General features: G+C 36.9%; 1 protein-coding gene across 3 annotated transcripts; it reads right to left on the reverse strand.

Annotated features, from left to right (window-relative positions):
• Window positions 1-1,189: 1,189 nt before the first annotated feature.
• LOC111342197 (bromodomain-containing protein 3) lies at window positions 1,190-23,322 on the reverse strand. Of its 3 annotated transcripts, none has more exons than XM_022949246.2 (26): window positions 22,080-23,322; window positions 21,657-21,807; window positions 21,341-21,502; window positions 21,104-21,250; window positions 18,108-18,176; window positions 17,873-17,981; window positions 16,890-17,053; window positions 16,397-16,570; window positions 15,820-15,903; window positions 14,340-14,441; window positions 13,808-13,936; window positions 13,252-13,428; window positions 11,441-11,679; window positions 11,244-11,359; window positions 9,392-9,636; window positions 9,159-9,210; window positions 8,621-8,788; window positions 7,968-8,011; window positions 7,554-7,629; window positions 4,377-4,769; window positions 3,906-3,962; window positions 3,774-3,805; window positions 3,367-3,504; window positions 3,096-3,187; window positions 2,849-2,972; window positions 1,190-2,511 (listed from the first exon to the last, which is right to left on the reverse strand). In XM_022949246.2, the coding sequence occupies exons 1-26, from the start codon at window positions 22,142-22,144 to the stop codon at window positions 2,443-2,445; spliced, it is 3,378 nt and encodes a 1,125-aa protein (XP_022804981.2). In that variant the 5' UTR covers window positions 22,145-23,322; the 3' UTR covers window positions 1,190-2,442. The 3 variants fall into 3 exon arrangements, with proteins under 3 accessions (XP_022804981.2, XP_022804982.2, XP_088615092.1); XM_022949247.2 differs by lacking the exon at window positions 22,080-23,322 and adding an exon at window positions 21,897-22,073; XM_088758966.1 differs by lacking the exon at window positions 21,657-21,807.
• Between the last annotated feature and the right edge of the window lie 623 nt (window positions 23,323-23,945).

The following is a 23,945-nucleotide window of genomic DNA, read 5'->3' on the forward strand; positions in this document are numbered from 1 at the left end:
TTGTGTTTTGACTTACTACATTGTTGTAATTTCACTCATTACAGAAATGGATAAGATCAGGTGAGGGGGGCTGGGTTACTGATATCCAAGGTTAATCTTTGAATTATTGTTGGTAGATTGTATATATTAATAAACTATTAAAAACTAACTTGTAAATTGGCAGAGTAAGAGAAAAGTAAAAACATTGTAGCTCGTTTTTAACCATTTTAGTCAGAGATCGTTTTTAAATTTCAACTAAGAGAAAAGTAACTGACACCTAATAGAGAACATTTTGATTGCAAGGGAACTTCTGAGCATTTTTAAATTTTGCTTGAGTAAAAAATGAAATCTACTTCTAAAAGGTCAACCCATCTTTTCTTTCATTTCAACCTTACAATTTTGTAGATTTATAGCTTTGTTGGGATTTGTTGCATTTCATGAGAGTTTTCTAACAATTCCCAGCAACACTTTGGAATGGGACTGCTCCCCCAGCTCATTTCTGTTGCTGTAATCAAGTTTTTTTTTACTAGGTTTGAATTATTAAAGGTGATGAACTTGTTTAAATTTGTGTGAATTGCAGGAATTTTCACCCAGGTAAGGGCTTTACAACTCACAGGTTTTGGTCATGTTTCAGGATAAGACAATAAATCGACAATCTCAGCTGTAATCATTACAGCACTTGCACGACATCAACAGCTATTTCTTTTCAGGATTTCTTCTAAATACCTATGGTCATTCTTTTCTCATGCATGTCCCCTCTGTCTGTTAGACAGTACCTGTTGTATACACTTGGAGTTCAACAGATTCCATGTTCATGGCACTTTGCTTTCAGGGTGGTTTACTAGTTTGGACTTCATCTATACTGTAATCAGCCCAAGGCCCCCACTTCCATAGAAAGCTTATTGTAGATGAGGGCTCACAAAAGATTCTTCAAGGGCCAATGTGAGGATCATTTTGAATTGAAAATCATGAACAGAAAACATTTTATTGGTTGGAAAGCTAATAACGTTGTATAAGCATTTTCCAAGCATTAATGCTTTCCCTGTTGTTTTATTCTATAATTTTTGTTGAGGGAAGGGGGAGGGGGAGGGAGAGGGGGGAGGAGGTTATAGAAGAAGGGGCTTCTAAGAAACTCAAGGCTCTGGGTAAACAGCATAGCTTTACCCATGTGTTTATAGTATTTGTACATGTCAATCATTACATCACTCCATCTTGTTGTTTTTTCTCTTTATTAAATTTTTTTGGAGGTTTCAGTTGTTTTCTTTTACTCATTAGTGAAGCATAAGTGTACAAGCACAACTACAGCCATCACATCACATTTCTGCAATTCAAGTAGAAGCTTATTTCAAAGAATGATAATAATTTTCACATTTTTTTATCTTTGTGTTGTATTTTGTCTTTTTTTTTTACGTTTGTTTTCATTGTGAATTTCCTGATTTTTTACTTTTTTATTTTTTTGTTTTCACTGGTGTTTCAACCTGCAACTTCACTAAAAAATGGTGTCTATTGAAGAAGACAATTTTTTTCCAATTATAAAGAGATTTTCTCCAATTATGTTACTCTTCCGGAATTTCACACTGCTGATTCATAGATGGAAAGTATCAGTACACCTGGAGAGGTTGTCGATTAAAAGAAAAAAATTGAAATGGTGTCCAATATAATTGGAAAACAAGAAGTAGAAGTAAACTTTGCCCAACAAGAACTTGCTAAACTTTCCAGATAAAACCTAATCAAACCTTGATCGCAACCAAAACTGAAAAATTCTCTACACTAGGGTAACTCAATTTTTTTTTCTATGACCAACAAAAATTTAACATTCAAGCCCTGTAGTTTTCTTCTCTCATGTAACATCAAACTGCATCAACTAGAAATAGCCTTAATAAAACATTATCCAGATATTTTAAATTAGTCATCATTTTAAATTAGTCACCTTATCTCTTCCAAAAAAAAGGCATCTAATTATAAAAGCCAAATCATCCCTGTGTTGTCTAGACACACACATCCTTCTTGTACTAATGATAGTACTAGTGAGTCTTTCCAATCTTAATGTAGTCAAAAACGTGGAGAAAGTGGTTCGCTTCCTTACGTAAACCACAATTGTATGATACTATTGTATCAATCATTTGGCAGAACTAATAATTATTCAAATTGGTGTTAGAAAAGTTCTTTGTTATGATCATTGCCTTAAGCAACATATAAAAGCTATAAATAAGATAAAAATTGTTCAATTGTTCCACCTTTTCAAGTTCATTACTCTCCTCTATAGTGCTACTATTGTTCATGACCTAAACCAATGACATCCACAGGATTCATCGTACCTCAGATGAAGGCACTAAACACATTTCTGTGCAGCTTGTCTGGTGCTTCCCTTAGCCAGTAAAGGATATAGCCTTGATAGTTTTTCATAGTTGCCAGATGACAGTCACTATAGGCAATTTTAGTTTGTATTGTATACAGCTAGCGCTAGCCCAGGCTTCCCTCGAATTCGGCCATAATGTCGCTTTGTTGATTCATGTCAATTGTTCCAGCCAACTGTTCACATCAAATAAAAAGGACATATGATTTTTGTGTATATGGGCTAAATCTCTTCTTCCAACATAACAAAAAAAACAAAAACAACAAAAAAACAAAAACAACAGAATAAAGACAAGAAAGAAAAATTAAGTGGCAGTGAGGAAAAACTAATTAAAACTGTTTATGTTTGTGAAGTAATTCTTAACAGTGAGTGTAATCATTTGAGTGCTGTGGAATGGAGAAGGCAAAAGTGGACACATATTGCACTTTGAAACAGAAGAATGAGTAGGGTTAATTTGTTTTAATAAAAATGTTTTCTAACATAGACACAACTAACTTTTGGGATGATACTTACAGCTTCCCTTCTTCGCCGTTCAGCCTCTCTCATGCGTTCTATCTTCATCTTTTGGGCATTTTTAGCTTGTTCTTGCTCCTTATTTAGCCTTGCTTTTTCTAAAGCTTCATCTTCTTCCTTTTCCCTAAAAATAAAGGTCAAAGTGTAAAAATACATTAGGAATAAGAGCACAAAGTAAGGTAGAGATGGTAAAAGACACAAGTTTCCATAGCAGGATCTTAAACTGACCTAAACAAAAAAAAACTACCTTTTTCTTTCCTCAGCTTGTCGCAACTTTTCAAGCTCTGCTCTTTCTTTTTGTTGGCGTCTCTGTTCCTCTTCTGCTTTAAGGTTTTTTTCCTGTTGGATGGCAAAATAACAACTTGTAAAGTCCAGTTTGAATCGCAGCTTTACTGCAAGTCATACTTTGGGCTTTGAATCAACACAGAGCAAAGAGAAAACTTTTAAGAACTGCATGAAATAAAAGTTCTTCAAAAACAAACTCCTACTTTTTCTAACAATTTAAATTGTCAACATACCCTTTCCTCTTTGTCTCTAGCTTGTTGTCTAAATTTTTCAAAGCTACTTGCAGATGACATTGTTCGAGATGCAGATGGAGTTGCGTTACTCAAACTGGACCAAGAAGGTACCTGGCGGACTTGTTTGGGTGCTGAATCCTGCAGGATAAGAAAATTTATAGTGTAAATTAGAAGTACTACATTTTGTGTTATCTGAAATTTAGCAAGGTCGACATATTCATTTTGAGTTAGACAAAATCGCTATAAAAAAAATTATCAACAAGTCTACATGAAGAACCAGTATCTTTCACAACTACTAGACAGAAAAATGAAAGTACCATAATCTCAAACAGAACTGTAGTAGCCATTGTTAAAGGAGTACAAGGTTGAAGGGTAGAGATAAGTTTGTTAAATGAAGCTTAACCAACCTTCTTTGATGACTGATTTTCATTCTTTTGTCCTGAAAAGGAGAACAAATTAGATCAATTACAGTATTTGGCATTTCACTGTTTAATTAACAACTGGAATTTGTTAGAGAGAACAGTCATTTCCAAACTTACCTATTGAAGCAAGTGAACCTGGTAACTCTCCAACATTAAATGTGAGTCCACTACTCCCTGCAAATGAAAGGGAAACATAAAATAAAGTCAAAAAAGCTACCACAACAGTAGTTAAATGAAATGAATTTTTTAATATTTCAAGTAGATAGGGGAACTTTGATGAGTTGGGGGTATGGCCAACAGTCCAAATTTAAAAAGCTACTTTGGGTCATCACGAAGTGTCACCTGACAAGTGCCATCTTGTGTACTAATCAGAAATCTCCCCCACAATTATAAGAACTTCTGCCACTCACAGTCAATTCAATAAGATGAGATCCTTTGCCTGCACAACATGACCCTAACTGTGAAAATATGGGCCCAAAGAGGGAATTTGTTTTGCTACCATAATTCATTTCTATAATTTTACAACCCAATTAGGGAGAAAGGAGTTAAGCATCAGTTCAGAATTAAAGGTTGAAATGAGGACAGCACCTGATCGGGGAGTTGATGGCAAACTTTTTTCTGCCATGGGGGTTGGTGTTTTTTCTTTGAGGAGTGCTGTGGCTGTAGCATTGACAGGTGCCACTGGTGCAGATGGCTTCGTCATGGCCGCAGTCCTTGCAAATGAAGAGACAGCCTGTTTTGGAGCTGTGGTACTTGTTGAAGTAGGCTTCTGAACTGTAGATACAACTGGTTTTGGTGTTGACTTTGGTGTAACTGGTGGAATACTGGGAGGGACTGGTCTAACAGGTTTAGGTGGTGCTACAGTTGCTGGCAGGGGGTTGCTTGTTACTGATGTAGGCAGGGGAGTTGTGGTCACAGCAGTGGCAACTGCAGGTTTATCTTGAGGCTTTGGTGCTGGAGTTGACTTGAAAACTGGTGCAACTAAAGCAGTGGTAAGAAATACACTTCAGCCTTCCAAGCTTTAATATCTCTTCTCTTTCCCAACCCAAACAGGATCAAGGTTTTGTTTCTCCTTTAAAGGAACTGTGCTTACCAGTAATCAGAAATGGCTTGAAAGACTGGTGGATTAGTCAAGTCTCCAATCTAACTAGCCAGTTCTGTACAAAGGTTAGCATCTTTGATGAAAGAATTGTGACTGTCAAGCAGACAGATGATGATAAAAAAAGAAGGCAATTCACACGGTCAATTTTGATTAGGTCACTCTTGATCTTTGCAAGACAAAAAATTGTGTGTAGCCATCAGTCTTCAAGTTTCACACTGTCTAGGTTACCCAAGTTAGCCAGTTTCTAATCTTACGAAAAAGAGAAAGAGAGAGAGACAGTCATTGCAGTCTTTTTTCTCATGTAAGGTCATGGGTGGATTTTCTAAATTCTTACCAGGGAGCAATAGATCAAGTACTTAATGTAGAAAACATGGTTGCAGCTTATTCTAATTCCAGCAAAGGTTAATGTATACTCTCTTTTGAGAGCAGTTTTTACTCCTTACTTTTGAAAAAAAAAAAATGGATATTCAAATAAATTTGGCTGAGAAAGTTCTCTTTTAATTAAGCACTGATCAAAACAACACACAAGTTGAAAAAAATATATATTTGGCTTGACTTGTGATTAATTTTCTCATATCATCATCAATACCTGCTGCAACGATTTGAATATGGTAATGCATGTCACAAAGGTACCCTGTTGCTTTAAAAAGAAATTTTTACCAAAGATGAAAAAAGGGAGACTTTTGGCTCACTTCCTCAGTGGAGTGTTTACTAGTAACTGAGAACCTGGTTTGGAATGAAAACTTTTCACTGGCAATATATATTTCTGGCACTAACAGCACTGAGGTTTCAAAAATAAAAGTAAAATCTGGTCCAATTTAACAGCAATGTTTTTAATTTTCAGGGAGAAAATGGAAAACTAATTAGAAAGGTTACTTAATCCTTATTTGCAAATGCATAGAAATTATCATGTTGCATATCAAAATCTTCACATATGTAAATGTCAAAATCATGCTGTAATTTGAATTCAAATTTTAAAAAAAGTAAACAAAAGCTACCAAGTTTGCTGTGGATTGGAAATGATTGCAACTGTCCCAAATGATGTAACTGGCAATTCAAAATGCTTCAATGAAGGGCGTCTCAAGTATAAAATTTGGATATTTGAGTATTAAACAAAATGCTCTGGTAATGTAAATGTCAAGACCCAAGCCAAAAAAACAATACAAAACAGAGAAAGCTGCTTCAATTTTGACAATTATGTTAATTGGATCCCAGAATATTTAAAGAAAAATTAATGGAAATACCAGTGTTAAGAGTTGTTCCTTGTTATAGGATATGGCTGTTGCAATATTAAATTTGCTGATTTACCCAAAAATTATATCTTTATGAGAACCATCCAAACGAATTGCTTGCTTTTTTGAAAACTCTCTACAGCATTTTTTTCAACATAGTGTACCAACTAAGTGGTTAACTACAGAAGCAACCAGTGCAACATTTTCTGAGGAAAATGACCTATTGCTATTAGAAGAAATGAACTATTTTCCTTTAAGTTCTTCAATGGTGTTGAACCCAAGTGTTTAAGTTTACAAAAGCAAGACAGCTGAGAGAGAAAGGAGTAGCAGGGAAAAGCTGATATTTGTTTACACAGCTGAGAAACTTTACTTCACCAACCATCAAGAGGACAATTAATGGAAGGAACTTGAAACAATTTAATTTGAAATTTGCTGTACTAATCAGTCTCTTTTGTAGGTAAAATTCACTGTGAATCTAGCCAAGTACAAAATAACCTGGTTACTCACAATTTTACAATAAAATTGACCTTGATAGTAAGGCTTTTATAAAAAAAGTAAATGAATCACAACAAAAAAACTACTTTACAAGCAACAAAGAAAAGGAGTAAATTGGGGAATAATGGGAAGAGCTACCAGTCTTGTAGATTTTGTTTCTAAGATGAAACCAGATTGTCAATGACTATCCTCTTTCTTACTTGATAATTGCAGAAAGCTAACAAGGAAACACATTTGGTTTTGGCACTTCTTGTCCCAAGTGTTGGTATGTGTTTTTTTATATAGCACAACCTTACTGATGTCAAAGCTCCAAACAGACTGAATTGTACACAGTTAAATTACCATTTAACAGAGTAGATGGTAATACAGTGAAAATTTTGTTATCATCATCTTTCTGCTTGCCAGTGAGAATTAAGGTTTGAAACTTAGTGGTGAATCCAAAAGAGAAAAAAATTAGCTGGGAATTGCCTTTGGAAGCAAATAGTTCTACAAGACTTGCTTGGGAGGAGGGAGGCGAGATGGAGTATAATGACATTTTTATGTCAAAAAATGTCCACTTTAGCAGACAGGGATAACTGAAAACTAAAGCAAATGGCTTGTTTATTCACGCCTGAGGAAAACAGCCTTCAAAACCAGGTTTGAATGAAACCAAAAATAAGCATTTGAGAAAATGTGAAGTTTGTCGACATTTTTATTTCAATTTCTTAAATTTTGTTCTTAAATCACAGTTCTATATCAAATCAACCATTTCTTTTGAATGGAAGAGGGAGAAATAAATAAATTTGTCTTGGCCATAGCATGTTATTTCTGGGGTTTTAAACAAATGCACACACTAGTTTTGAAAAGAAACTCCCATTCTACAGAGGTAGTTTTTACACCTCAAAAGAAATGATGGATTGAAGAGTTAAAATTGTATAAGAGGGGATGTAGACATACCAGGCTGAGTCTCATGACTTGTTACTGGTTTGGACGGCGTTGGTGTCGCCTTGGATGTGTGACCAGTAGACTTGTTCTGGCAAGGTTTGGAGGGAGAGAATGAGATCTGCCTTGTTAGTATCAACAGGCAAGTGAAAGAAGAATAAAATCATGGTGGTGCATTTCAAGAATGAGGAGATGAATGTGATTGTAAGCAAATAATTTGATTTTTTGCTTTGTGAAGTTATTTAACATTCCGGGCTCTTCATCTTAAATATTTCTGTAGTGTAAACCTATTTCATATCAGAAATCTTCCATCTGCTTATCCCTCAATACGTGTGCATGTATAGCCACAAGTTAAAGTTGATTACAGAGTAGCAATGGTAGAGGAAGGGAAAGGTTTTTGTGCAATGCAGTGAATGAAATCATAAGTACCTTTCCAGTACTGTGAGAAGCCTTGTGGGCTTTACCAACAGACTCTGTGAACAAGAAACCAAATTAGATTCACCTGAGCATGGGATAGTGGTAACCTAAACTTATCAAGGAGCAAAAGAAAACTTTACAAACAACAAACAATCCAAAAATTGTAAAATATAAATTTATTTTGTTGTATTAAGATGTTGGTAGAATGCAGAGAACAGTTACAAATGCACTGCTTTGCAGTCATTCAAACAAATCCCGAATTCTTTCTGTGGTACACAAGTCTTGACAGTCAGCTCTGAGTGTTGAAACCATTATGGGGATTGTCCACATCTTTGCTGGTAATTATATTATGTTAAACTTGTGTCAGCAACTTTTTACAAATATACATAACAGTTGTGTAACTGGATGAAGGTGTACTATCTACTAAGAACACTGAAACATTATATGAACAACTAATTAAGCAGCTCATAACCCAATTTAAAGCACCCATGGATTATAATTTACACTATTTACACTAAAACATAACAAGGCCTGAGAATACACCATAACTTTGTATCCTTGTCATGATTAAAGTAATCATAATTTTCCTTAACTTTAAGATGCAACTACTGTTTGGTGTGCCATTTTTTGGAGCAGTTTCTGCAAGTCTTTCTACTCTTCACTACCTGATTCTGAGTCAGAGCTGCTTGCCGAGCTAGACGACCCAGAGCTTGAACTTGAATCAGAACTACTGCTTGTCCCACTTCCGCTACTACTGCTGCTTTCACTCAACCTTTTTTGCCGAGGTTCGCTGCCCACAACATCTACTACAGAGTTATCTGCCCGTTGTGATTCTGTCAACAAAATCAGAGAAGAATGTTAATCCTTGCATTGGAAATGAAGATCAGTCTATGATAAAATTTTTCATACATTGTTATGCCTGAATGCCAAAATCACTCTTCTACAAGTAAAATGTTCTTTTAGTATCCCAACATTTCACCATATTCTTTGCTTTCCTTTGAGTTCATGCACTTTTTTGATGGCAATGGGAATCCGTTTTCATATTATGGTATTATGGCTGCTGTTTCATTACATTAAGGATGTTTATTAAAATATAAATTGATCCCAGGAGAAAATTCTGTTCTTTAGTAAAAGAAAAAACAACTAGTAATAATATTGTTCTTATTATTAAGCTACAGGACAATAATAGCAGACAAAACTCACCTTTCTTTGTCTGTTTCTTTTGCCCTGCACCTCCTAGCTTGCCACTCACGTCCTTGGTGAGGAAAAGGAGTCACGCTATCAGCCCAACCCCTGTTTTGCAGCTAGCACAAATAGCTTACAACTATTTAAAGCTTACGTAAAACAAGCATCTAATTTATAGTCAGATAAATGCTGGGGATCCTTCTAACAATATCACATGTACTAGTACGAACATTGATTATGCTACTACATACCTGAAGTCGTCTTTCAAGCTCTTCTTTCTTTTTAGCTTGCTCCATTTCTCTCTCTTCAGCATTTTTAGCTTTCTTTGTTGGAGGTTTAACTTTTTTTCTTAGGCACTGCTGCACATATTTTTCCAATTCTCTCAATGTTGAAGGCTTGAGGGTTTCAAAGTCTATTTCAATTTCATCTGGGTTTGAATCCCGTAAACCAGGTTCCCTGGACTGGATGATGTTCACAACTCTTCCAAGCTTATCTCCTGATGGAGAAAAGAAGGAAAAAGACCCATGGTTATCACCACATCACTAGATAACCACCTCCCGGTTAGCTCAAGGTTAGAGTGCTGTACTGTCGTGTGGGAGGTCGAGGTCAATGGTTCAAGCCCCAGCCGGACCAACACTCAAGGTCTTAAAATAACTGAGGATAATGCACTACCTTTCTATAAGAAATGAATAGACATTCTAGTCTTCTCAGATAAGGACGAATAAACCGTAGGTCCCGTCTCCTGCATCTATTAATTAGTTAATTTGGTTAGGCTGGGGACGTTAAAGAACCCACTCACGAAATTACTGTGATGTGGTCTGGCCTGTTTACTGGGAATTGGGGGGAGGGGGGATCTTCAAATAAGTTCCTGTGATTGTTTGTAAACTGCTGATGCAGTCTGGCTAAAGTCCCCCGAAAAGTGTTGTGATGTGCATTTGATCATATCCACATGTTAATTTGCACAATATAAATAATGAATTTTTAGTATAGGTAATCACATGATTTCGAGTGCAATTTGGAATAAATAAGCACGAGTAATTTTTTTCAAAGACTAACAAAATTGGATGAGCCCATAGGGTGAGTGCAATTTGTGGTCTTCGAAAAAATTTACAAGTACTTATTTATTCCAAATTGCACGAGAAAATTATGTGATTATCTATTAACATTCATGAAAATTCAAGGTAGCTTCTCATAACTACGTAGAAGAAAAGCGCACGCATCACGTGCAAAAATAATTTATTCAAACCCTGCAAGTGACATTGACCGTGACATTGACCTTGACCTTGACCTTGACCAATCATTCTGACCAATCAGAATGTCTGGTTTGTTTCTTTCTTTGCACTGAATTAACCCTCTTGTGCACTGAATTAACTCTCTTCTGCACTGAATTAACTGAAAACTGCACTCATCTTAACCAATCAGAACTGAGAAATGTTTTCATGTATATTATTTATAAGTAAAAGAAGTTACTGTGAATGTCTACAAAGTCAATAGAAAATAAAACTTAGGGTTACATGAAAGACAATGTTATTCAGTGAAAGACGCAGGCATACTTGGAAGAAAGAACTCCAAGTGCTCCCATTTGGAGTTCACACAATGACCTTGCCGTTAGAACTTCAAACTGGTCTACCAATACACAATAGGAGACTTGTGGCCGGCTTCACTATTTACCTAGGTCCTTGGTGAAAAACTTTGCAAACTCCTAGGATAGGAATGCCTTGTAACATAGTCATTTACTTAAATCACCGGGCTTTAGATTTCCTTATTCACATCATAACTTAGGGTTTTGTTAGATTAAAAGTTAAGTACAAAGGTGCCAACTTCTGCTGACACATACAAGAGAAGGGTTGCATTGCTCATTAGTTTTGTGAGGCATGAATAATTTTTTAGAACATCATGGCGTCTTTAAAAGTTTAGTCCCTGAAAATGTTTCGCCGACTCAAATTGGTTTGTTGCTACCCCTAAAGAAAAACAAACAGTGTTGTTGTTTGAGGAGAAACCTGTTGCAACAACTTGTAAACAAATGTGTACTAACCTTAAAATTAAGCTGTATAGGTCTTTCTTTGGCTAAAAAAAGTTTGAAATATAATTACTTTTACAAACCTGGAAGCTTGTTGATATCTAGGCTAAGCTGCCGTTTTTCATCATAGGTCATGGGTCTGGCAGTATCTTCTTCATCATCTGTATCTATCTCTAATGTTTTTTTCTTTGCAGCAATCCTTTTTTCAAACCACAAAAATAAAAAACATCAGCATTAAAAATAGGACCTATTTTAGGTGACTAACACAATCAGGACTCACTTGCTGTTGGCAGATCTTTTAGAAGCCGACTGCTTCTTAGCTGGTTTTTCTGGTTTTGGTTGGGCTGGTGTAGCATTAGCAGCCTTGGCAGAAGACTTTTGTTTGGGTTTTGGCTGTGGTGCAGCCAGTGGTTTGGTTTCTTTTTTACTAGGTTTTTTCTCTGGTTTCTTCTTTGTCTTGTTTGTCATTAGAACAGACTCTCCAGTAAGTTTGCTTAGTTGCTCATGCACTGATATAAGCTGTTGATAAATGCACAAATGTTATTATCATCGTTATCATTTTCTTAAAATATGATTAGATGAAATTTACCGTATTTATCTGTGTATGAGTCAACCTTTTATGAACGAAAAATCAGCCCAAAAAATCACCCCCGACTTGTACACAGGTCATATACAAAGACTTGACCTGAGCAATCCAAGAAATTAGCATAACAATTGCCTGAAGTCCGTTAGGAAAACCAGGTTTACAAAACCAGTTCTAACTGTGTTGAGTTTCGTTAGTTTTCAGCATGTTCTTCATTGACGAAAATGTTTGAAATAATAAATTTTACGAGGCTTAAACAGAAACCTACTGCAGCTGATTTCTACTATATCTTCTGATCTGTGGAGCAGACATTTTTCCTTATAGCTTTGCAGCTGTTTACAGTGCTAACTCTCATTTTCATTGCACCCTTACAGTAGCTTAGTGACCTAGGTAATGCTGTTTACTTGTGCAGTCCTATTTGATATGGCAGTGTTTTCATCAAGCGATCCTTTGAAGTTCTTCGGTTTTCCTTTGGTGTACTAAATCTCCTTTCAAACTCAACATTAAGTTAAAGGTTATTTATATGCATGAAGATTTCATCTTCAAATATGGTTAATTACTTCTCCAATAAATCAAAGTGCTTGTATATGCTTAAATCGTGAATCATGGTGATGTAAACAAGTGCTACTAAACTTCACAGCACACGGTTACATTTTGCTCTGCAGTTTTTTTAAATTCACCGTGTTTTCAATATATTCTCAGAAATAAGCAATCAACCACTGGGGAAATTTCTATCGGTCTGAATTTTTCTTCAACTAGAAATGATGAAAAATCAGATTTTTGTCCTTGAAAAGGGGGTCAGCTAATACATGGGTTCGACTTAGACACAGATAAATACGGTAACTGAGTTAACAATAAAGAGCATTAGCGCTCTCTAGTAGTCAGCGGTTTTGTTGCATATGCACATGCATCGAAATTCCATGTGCTGTTCGTTTGAGGCATTCTCACATGTGCTTCAAGCGTGTACTTGCAGTGTTCCCTGGCAGTTTTTCTCCACCCATTCCCTTCCTCTTTCCTTTCTTTCTGTGACAGGTGCCTATTTCCCTTTCCTGGGTTGCCAGGATTTGCAAGCCATGGGAAAAGTCTCCATCTAGGAGTTGGCTGCCAATAGTGGAAGCCCCAAGATATTTCAGGCACTCAACCTCCACTTAGCGATGCAGTTGTTAATTATGGTTAGTTACTCTCCTAGGTCCAGTTGTTCAGGGTGGATAATGCTATTCCACTAATAAATGGCTGTTCAGCAGATAAGTATTAATAAAGTATGCCATGCAATTAACTGAAAGGAGATTCATTCAACCAATAGCATTATCCAACCCTTCAAACAGCTGCAGCCATGTGATCAAGTTATAGCTATTTTTTTAAAGCCACAATAATGACATGATGACCTGTTTAGGGTAAACTATTCCAGGGAATGGGAGAAGAAAAACTGGACTCTTCAAGAGGCAGAGAATGAATAAGCTACCCCACAATAATTTCAGAAACCATAAGTTGCATGTATATCAAGATACCTGCTGTTGAAGCTGTGAGAGCTGCTCAGCTCTGTCTGCTTCATTGTCTTCCGAGGGAGGTGATGATGATGGTGGTGTTGCAGCAGACTCTGGTTCAGGATCTGTGGGCTCTGTAACTGGCGGAGGAGGAAGCTCTGGTTCCTCAGGCATTTTGGCAAACTTCATTTCAAACACATCCTGTAAAAAAGCGAGTGAAAATGTTAAGTCCAAATTTTAAATGAAAAAGTTGCTACAATTCAACAGAACTGCAATTTGTTTTTAAGGGAGGGATGGGGTTACATCCGTTCTTCCCATTTCATATTCCCCCTGAAGAATTTTCTCTAGATAAAACTACGAAAAAAGATGAGAACCAGTCAGGTGAGTAAAGTTTTGCTATTGGCAACTGGCTCTGTTTCCAGTGGTAACGCGTCATTTGACTTCTTTTGACAGGCTCTTTGAGGGGCCGCTCTGGAAATGAAGAAGGTCGTACCTGTGACAACACACATTATTTTACAGTGAAAACCCCATCACCAAACTTTTTCTGCACCTCAGTCAACTGATAATCAAATGATCAAACCTGTAATTGTCTAGCCATTTTAACCACATCGTGATCAGGGGGATTGTATCTGTAGCAATTACTGAACATAAGGCGCACATCAGCTGCAAATTCAGAGGAAGAATTGTACTCTCTTCCTTCCATTTTTACCTGTTAAAGAGATTAGAAAAGTTGTTTAGTGTAAACTTTTAAGAACTTGGAGGCAAAGGAATATAAAGGGACTAAATGTCCATGTTAATAATAACAATAATAACAACAATAATAAAAACAATAATAATAATAATAATTGCAATTTTTATACAACCCCTATTGCAAGCCTCTAGGCACTTTACAATGTGTAAGAGAGAGAGAAAGTGCCTGAATATCCCCACAGGCAGGAGGCAGACCAGTTGGCAATTTACAGAGTGCAGCCAAGGGGTTGAACTCAGGGCAACAGAGAACAAATCCAGGGAGTAGCAGGGTGGAGGACTTGAACCCAGGACACCGGATTACAAGTCCAGCACCCAAACCATTTGGCCACACTGCATCCTATTAAAACAGATTTATTCCTAACCTTGATTGTACCCAAATCCATAGGTTGCTTGATGATGTCATGATAGTCATGCAATCCAAGACTACTTGCATCAACAGGCTTGAAAAATGGCCAAGCATATGCCTAAATAAAAAGTGGGCAAGGTCTTATTTGATCCTCTTGCTTTAAAGGGTAATCAGTAATACAATTATCTTTAAAATTTCACACAAAAAAAGTATTAACTCTAAGTTATGTTTAGCTATAACATCAAATTCTCATGACTTTCCAACTAACAAATGTGTTGTAACAAATGGTTTTCATATCTGGGTAATTCACCTTTTAACTCCCTGAAGTGATTACCGTGTAACTTTTCCTATACTATATCCATACATTATCCAGCAAACAGGTAATGAGAACACTCAAACTTCTCAGGCAGAAGTTGTTATCTTAAACACGAAGGCACACTATAAAAGGAGCCCTATGTCCCACTGGACCATTTGTCAATCAACCGTCGTGTGATGTAGAACTCTTAGAGTCAACGTATATGTGCACGATCCTTCGCAGTAAAGCACTATTTCAGCAATAGTGAAAATCAGACCTGAAAAAAATTTCAGGCCTGTACGGGATTACAGTCAAGGGATTAGAGTCAAGTCAGCTTGAGCTACAGCTACTCCAAAGCAGTGAACAGTGGGCGCATTCCTCAAAATTGTTTTATGTCTTCATCACAATACAAGAATTTTTGAGAATTGTATTTCCTTTCTCCAGTGGAAACTGTCTTTATTTGTGGCGGTAAATTTGAGATTGAAGTAGGTGGGTCGCACGTTACCTCATGCCACCATGGTGGTGGAAGTAAACAATAGATATCTCATTAGCTCCTTTTGTTCGTCTACCAGCATTTGAATTTGACCCACACACGTCAACGGTGAGTGACAAATGAGCCTAGTTCTTCCCAGGGAAGACTTCCTTATATAGCGCGCCTTCATGTTTCATCTGACTTCACACTGTCACAACTACTGGTAATTTACAAGGAAATGTGCAGCTGCCAGAGGGGAGAATTGACAATCTGAGTCAATGGTTAAGGGGTCAAAACATGTCACTAGAAGACTATTAGCTATCTTTAAACATTGTACATCTCCACTACGAGAATAGTCAAGGCGACCATGGATTAGACGTTGTTTGGAAAAATTCATTTGTTATTTTGGCTAAAGGATTACCATAAGAGGAATTGTAAACATAAAAAGAGGCACTTTTAAAGAGCTCAAAAGACTATAAAAAAGGGGCATAATTGTATAAGACTATAAAAACATTTAGGACATCACTATGTTAAAAATGGTTGTTGCTGTTCAAACATTCATTGTTATGACAGGGTTGTCAAAAAGACTTTGAGAAACCAGTTTATGATTCCAACTAGGAGGAATAATTTCAGCTACAAGCATTTAAAATTTTTCAGGATAGACCATAAAATGTGACAGTTACTGACTTATTTTGTCAAGTCTGATAAACATTCCTTTTAATTACTTACTGCATGTTTTTTAGAGAACAATTCCTTGATAATAGTACTGCAGTATTTGAGCTGCTCTGATAATGGTTTCTTTTTACCTCGCGACTGGAAAAAAATTTGCAATTTCAAGAGTTAAAAAAACTTCCTCCAAACACTGGTCAAGCAACAAGAATAGAAACAAACCAATAATGCTAGTTTGTCTCACTAGGCTATCGGGCGCATTTGCAAATAAAGATTTTGCTTTTGCGACTAAAAATTTCCCCATTGGTAGCAATTTTGCAACCGTTTTACAGCCTAGCTTATAAATAAATTATATTTAACAGCCTTGTGTCTTACTTGTTACTGGTTGTAGTTTTATTTGAAAAATGCTGTGAAATTCAAGTTCAATGTTGCATGATTTTTATTGTTATTTCTTGCTGAGAAATGTACCATGGACGCACTTTTTCAGAAACTACATCGTGCAATGCTCATGAAATTTCTTTTGCAACTAAAATTTTCGAATTTGCAGCTAAATTTTTTAGGAATTACTTGCAAATTGGGATCAAGAATTATTTTTAATTTCAAGCCCTGAGCAATATGAGGTGGTAGCAATACTCACCACCTGTGGCTCTTCAGGTAAATCTCGATTTGGTTTTTTCACCGTTCTGGTGGATTCTCTCCTAGTTGGTATTTTAGCAGCTTTGGCTTTCACAGGTGGTAAGGGATCTCCCATTCCACTGATTGGTGTGGTGGGAGTTGTGGTATCAGCTTTTCTTTTAACTCCTTTTTTGACCTGAGGACAGAATGTTGCGTGAAGTCTCAAAGATTTGGTATTGTAACATTTGAAATTTGATGGATTGTTGGAAAGTTATATTTAAGATTCCTAGAATGCCTTAGCTTGGCTGAGGAGAACTCTTCCCTCCACTATGACAATGACTTCTACTAAGCGATCCTTCTTGGGACTACTCTCAACTGAACAATTAGACTAATTGATTGACAGTTATTTCTGGAAAACAACCATTTCCTGTGTGAATGTTTTGAAGCATTTTATCCACCTTAGCTCTCACTCATCTTAAGAATGCACTAGAAAGTAACAGAGGAGGGAAGCAAACCTTGGCAGGCTGAACAGTGGTTGGGAGAGCTGGAGCGGCAGAGATGGAAGGGGAGGGCAAGACAGTGGTGGCATCAACTGGAGTTGGAAGTGCAGTTGTTGCTGTTACAGCTACAGGTGGGGTGGGATATGGCAAGCTTGTCATAGGGGTGCTATCTGGAGTTACTGAAAATCACAACAGAATATGAAATTAGTACAAATTAGAACTTCTTCTGTTGTTTGCATTATTTAACATCGACAAAAGGCATTCAATTTGGTTCTAATTTCCACAATACCAAGACACAAAATTAGTCAGAGCTGTCAACATCTGGCTACTTTCTCCTTGTTTTAAGAAAAGTGCTGGTGAAAAATCCTGCATTTGTAGTTTATAAATTATCATCATAAAATTGTAATTTTCCAGTCAAAGTTTACAATGTGTTAATTGATTCTACGTTCAGAATTTGCACATAGGTTTGTGTAAACTTTTTGAGTGCCAGGGACCTTAGAACTTATAGTTCCCAGTTTTTCATGTAATCTGATGAAACTACATGGTGTCCCAGATAACATGGCCATCTAGTCTTGTTTTCCTTCTACTGTCAAACTTGTTGATAGCCCTGATCAATAAGGTTAGTTTTGCATCTAAATAGATGGAAAAGTGCTGCAACTTTTCACACCAAAGCAGTGTGTGTAAAAAAGCAAAACCAATCAATTCCTGAATTGATTTCAACAATCAATCACAATGTCTTTTAATTTTATAATCACAAATGGCTAATGGTGCTGTCCAATTAACCGTTTAACTCACAAGATCTGATTGTTAATTCCCCTTTCTACCTGTTACACATTTCCTTGAACATTAGTTACATGAATTTGGTATTGAATCAAGATAATAACATCTAGCAGATAAGTTTGAGTATTCTCATAACTTGTTTGCTTGATAATCTATGGATATTATTGGGAGAAGTTACATGTTAATCACTTCTGAAAGTCAAGGGTTGAGTCAGTTACCTGGACTGTGCTCCATTTTGACTTGTGGAACACCACCTTTCTTAGCTCTCTTTGCCACTGGTCCACTGGGCAAAGCCTTCTTGTTGGGTCCTAGGAGTACCTCAAATTCCTACAGCAAAGCATTTATATCTTATTAACTTCCCTTTACTTTCCAGTATAAAACACCTTTTAAGGCTTTAGTTGAATATGTAAAATAAGGCATCCAAGTCCATGCAGAATAACTTTCAAGTCTCACCTCTGCAGGCATGGTTGCAACTTTCTGGTTAAAAACTTTCTCCATTGTCTGGCACATGAGAACTACATCCTGTGTGCAAAAAATTAAATCACTTTTAGTAACCCATTGACACTTGCGTGTAACACGTGCTGATGAAAAGTCAAAATTTTGGAGAAACCAAGAAGGCAAACACAATGCGCAGTAAATTTTTAAAAATCAGCTTTTCCAAAAAACAAGCTCCAGTGAAAAGGACTAATTAAAGAACTTATTTCCGGCGAAAAAAGCGATAGGTGCACATTACGTTTCAACTAAAAAATCAAGATGAAAGAAAAATTGCTAAATATTTTCACATGTGTGAAAATGGGCATGTGGATCACATTTCAAAAGGGAATATGCAAATTTGTCAGTGAGTGAAGAGATCTCAAGTTCCATGGAATCTATCAATAGGAAGCAAGACTGAAATGGCCAAGAAATATTTCGGGACAGCAGATTTATTCAAAACAGTGTTTGATATGCTGTTATAAGTGAAAAACATACGAATTTCTTACATGTACAAAGCCCACGCGGTAAAATTCATCATGCTCAGATCGTTGTTTACCTGCCTTCATGGCAAGAAATTGCACAGTGTTATGTTGAAAATTCTGAAAAAACTTTGATTTGAGGCAAAATCTTCTATTAAACTATACTTTTTGAACACGTTACTTGAACATAATATTTACCGGGCCATCGAATCGTCAAATTGTCGCTAGGCCCTGCTTGTAGTCCAAAAGTTCGGTTTTCACTTTATGTCCATAATTCGCATTGCCTTAGAGAATCGTAGTGTCATTGACTCGAGAGCTTATTCTGTCACCTTTAAGACCTGGATATCCATTCTTTTCCAAGCAGAGTACTCTACAGCATTGTTACTTTACATTCTGAATTCCACAAGGTCTAACTCGATTGCAAATGAACACAAAATCCGACCTGAAAATTTTGAGGGTCGGCCGCGTGGACGCCATATTTTCAAATTTGATCATTTTGTGAAGACACATAGAATAATGCCCCTCCAGTACCCACAAAAGTCGACAAAATATATGCGCAAACAACAGATTCTGATTGGCTTGTTGATCTCCAAACTATAGAGGAAGTTTGGGGACAAAACTCCACTTAGTAGGGGAGGTAGGGCGAAAGCATTCTCGCGCGAGGCAATCATGAGGTTTGGGCAGTTCAGGTGTCAATGTGTTAATAACTGCTGTGATCATGAAATGGGATTTTGATTTGAGAGTTTGGTAAAACAAGCCATTCTAATGCCATTTCTTTAATTCTAGTAACATTCCAAGAGATTCTAAGTCCAATATACTTAAATTTGTTTACTAATTGAAAGAGCACTCTTCAATTGTGTTGTTATAAAAATAAATAAATAAATACAACAAAACTAAAGTTAATAATGAACAAACTGAAATTAAAGACCAGCATTAAATACACAAGAAAACAAAGTCAAAATTGGTCAGAGTTTGCATAAAATAAGTCGAGAGGGATACACAAGATACAAGATATCAAACCAATTGCAGAGCAAAGCTATATAAAACAACATCAACAACATTTTTCTACAAACCAATAAAGGGGGCAAGTTTCAAAAGAAACTGTGGTGATGTGTCTGAGGGGTATTAAGATATAATTTAGCTTTGTAAACTGAGTTGATCACCTAAATTGGCCAGCTTGAAGACTTTCTAAAGGTTAGTGGGTGTCAGCCCTTATCAGTGAGAATATTTTTCTACATTCAACTGGAGATTGCTCTACAAAGGCTAACAGCTGATGAAAGCTGAACCATGGCTGGCACAATCATTTTCATAGGAAAAAAAAAAAGAACAAAAAGCACTTATGAATCCTCCTGATTGTATTTGATAACACATTCAACTGAAAGATGAATGAATAACTTTTAATGCAGCTGTTGTACAATGGCTCACACAACAGCCTGACTATAACAATCAAAACCATCTAATGATCCCCTTTTTAATAAAGCCTCATAATCCTTGACTTCAACAGATCTGTTTAACCTTTACCCAGGATTAGAAGTGACCACAAAAAGGGTCTGAAGATAATTAATTTTGTTTGATTGTTCATCTTTTTCATACATACTTCAGTAAAAGCCACAAATGAGGTGAAGTTTGACAGATTATTTACTGTTCTCAAACAATCAACAATGTTCGCCACACAAAGTAAGAAAATACACTTTACTTTTATCTGTTCAACTTGTAAATAATTTAAGCCAACAAAATAAAGGAAAATGTGTAGAAATGTTTGATGACTTTCGACCACTTTTGTTGGTATGAAACTGAACAAAATTCAGTGGGATTTAAGTAACAAAGATTGAAGCCTTAACAAAGATACTTTTCCAATCCAGTTCACGTTGTGCGAATGGGACAGGAAAAATCCTGGGTCACCATGAGGTATCACACTTCAGATCTACCAATTCCATGTTCTAATGTTCTACCAACGAGCCATTCTTCCAAGATCAGAGAAGTTGAAAGCTTGGAATTATATGATAGAAGAAGCAAGAAGGTAAATTTGGAGTTGGGTAATGAAAATCAAATCCCGTCTACATATCTTTCAACCTGCTAACATTTACAATTTCATTACTCTTTCCACAATACTCTCCATCTTCAAGCCTCAGTTTTTTCAATTAATAACTGTTTCATTTTCCACAGCAAAAAAATGATCCTACAGAAAATGTCTTATTCTGAGTTGCCTTATTCACTGGATATTCATGAGATATTCAATTGATTTGAGCAGAGACAGTAAAAAAAAGTTTCTTCAAACAACGTTTGAAAAATTATCACTGCATTTACTACAACACAACTCCTTTAACCATGTGTTTAAAAGTTCAGAGGAACGGAAATAGCTTTACGATACTGGAGTAAAATTAGAAATTCAATTCGAATTCTGTCGTAACTCCATACAATCAAGCAAATTCAATTTCCTCCTTACTTTTAAGTCATTATAATTGATGCAATAAGCTGCAGTGGTATTAATCATACCTCTCCTGGTTTGTTATACGTGATACAGTTGTTAAACATGAGGCGAAAGTCATCGATGCAATCTTGACTGCAGGAATATTCGTGGTTTTCAAGCTTTTTCTTTATCTGACCCATATCCATCGGGTGTTTGATAATCGTGTAATAATCCTACAAAACCACGAGAACTCACAATCAACAACAACGACTTGCAAAGGAGTGTGAACACAGTAATAGCCTTGCACTTTAGAGTGTACTAACCGGCAAATTTAATTTAACAGCGTCCACTGGATCGTGAAACGGCCAGGAATATGGATGTCTCCACATCGCTTTCATGATGGTTTTCGACAAATACTGCAATTGGTTGGTCGTTCGATAACCTTTAGGATCTTGCCCGGTAGAAGGCGTCTGAGCCATACCTTTCTACAAAAGACATTTTGAACAGAATAACAGTCCGACCTGAATTTCTTTTGGTTTCGAATGCAATCGACACACATCAAATTAGAAATTCAAGCTTTAGATGCTGCTCGCCTGAGCGAAGCTCGCGAACAGCGAAATGGATTAGAGATATATTTACCGCTGTTTGTTGTTCAAAATCGTCGTACTTGTGAGATAAACGCCTTATTCGCTTCCCGAGCCCGTCAGGACTCGACTCTGGTCGCAATCCATTCAATGAATCGCCAGAGTGTTGTTCGTTAGTGAGACCAGACTGTAAAGTTGAGCTGGGCCTAGAGGTGATGCAATACAACCTCGTCAAATTTCGCCCTTCAATCTAACTAAATATTCCCAAAAATAGCATTAAAAAGTGCAGTAGAACCTTAGACACAGGTTATGCTAGTTTAAGGAAGGTAAAAGACTGTTCTTGAGAGAGAAAATAGTCCGCGTCACTTCAACGCCATCTTACAATGTCAACGCCATTTTTGGCGGTGCCACGCACAACAATACACGAACGAATATCACGATTCATATGCCAAATAACCCAATAATAACCGGACCATACCGTTCGATAAGGTTCGTTAGAGGGTTTTGCAAGGTTTGAATTGTCGGATGGCCTTGCGTTTCCATGCACGGCGAAAGATTCTCCGAGGATTCTTTCCTCCTTTACAATCCTGTCCGGCTCGCCGAAGAGCGATAGCCGCCCTTTTGAATTCTCGAACGACCCCCAGCAAAGAGCTTACAAGCCACGTCACTCTTTTGTGTCACGTGCCATTAGTCAGCGCGCCAAAAATTGACTGTGTTCTTTTCTCATTGATTGCACGCGAAACGGAAGGCTTATCAACCTTTGGACGCATTTTAAATATTTTTCCACCTTGATTTTACAGTAGTAGAAATGATGATAATTTCCAAATTTTCTGCATGGTGTTAGAATGATTGCATTATTTACTCTTACAATACTTTACACAAGTGTCTAACTTAAATCCATAACGTCGAATAATCGATCGTGTCGACAGGTTCCGTTTCGTTTCGGTGGATCAAATATCAAAGTAATGCAGTGATCTGCACGAATCTTGGTATTTATTGCAGTGAAATTGGTAGACTCCTTGAGGTTAATTTGTCGCAAATCGCAATCGCTAGATACAGTACATCGATCGAAGATAATAACTATCACTCCGATATGACTTAAATACACCGCAGATTCCTGATATACATGCCCAGATAATTTGCAGTGGTATCCGTTACAATGAGCACTAGTTTACTTTCGCGAAGAAGCTTTACTTTTTGGCAAAAGATGTACAGAGGAAGAAAACCGATTTATCGTCGCAGCTTCTTGTGTGAAATTGTCAGGTAGCTCTTCAGTGTGGCGTCACATTTGTTTACATTCATCATATGTAGCAGAATAAATCAATACAACTGAGATCAGTTCACATTTAAATCCAGATGCCATCACCAAAGCAAAAGGTATATCAATAAAAATTCCTTCTTGAGAAATCCATACACATTAATCTTCAATCACGATCTCAGCTACGTAGATCAAGGATTCGTCGCAAACATAGCGTAAATTATTCATACATCGCCAGGCCGCCTTTGTTCGGTGATCTTCTCAAGTTTGGTATCGTCCTTCCCACAGGCTTGTCCAACATGATGCCCGATAAATTCAACACCACAAGGCAGTTCCCAATATCGCTCTACTGTTATCCATAGTGTACACTTCATTTATCTGTCCATGTAATATTCTTGAACTCTTTCTGTTGGCACTCGAAGAGACCACTTCGGTTCACCTAACTCGTCACGCGAATCTTGCGCGCGCAACTGAATGATACTTGTGCAGTTTGTGACGACACAGCTCGCGGGACTTTCAAAATACTATGAGGAGAAGTTTAGATTGTTTGCTGCGCTCTCCGTGCGTTTTTTATCTTTTTTGGATTAGATGTTCAATCAATCTTCCTCTCCATCTTCAGAGATCTGAACCTACTTTTTCTGATCCTCTTAATCGTCTAGAGGGGAGAGCCGATCGAGGCAAATTGATTATCAATGAATCAAGGTAAAAACAAACAAGGTAAAAGAATGAGCATATTTTGGAATGACTGAAGCTTCAATGTACAAACACAGCAAGATTCCGGTAACTTTCTAAGGTTCTTTCCAGATCTCTGGTGATCTCCCCATCTGTTTTGGTTAAAATGTCTCTTAAGGTAGCTCTATGTACGGATATGATCTTCTCGCAAAGGAACCCCTACTTGAAATGGAAATAGTCCAGAAACACATGGTTTCAGGTTCTAGTATAAAGGCAAGCAACAGTAGATAATTTGGGACTGGGCAAACTTGAAGTGAGCAAGGAAGAAATATCTGGCTGAGAGATAGCTTTAAGACTTAACCCCTAAATATCAACAGCCCAAGATACATACATACATACGTTAGTTGACCACTC

This window comes from Stylophora pistillata, chromosome 4 (genome assembly GCF_964205215.1).
Source record: "Stylophora pistillata chromosome 4, jaStyPist1.2, whole genome shotgun sequence".
Taxonomy (NCBI): Eukaryota; Metazoa; Cnidaria; class Anthozoa; order Scleractinia; family Pocilloporidae; genus Stylophora; species Stylophora pistillata.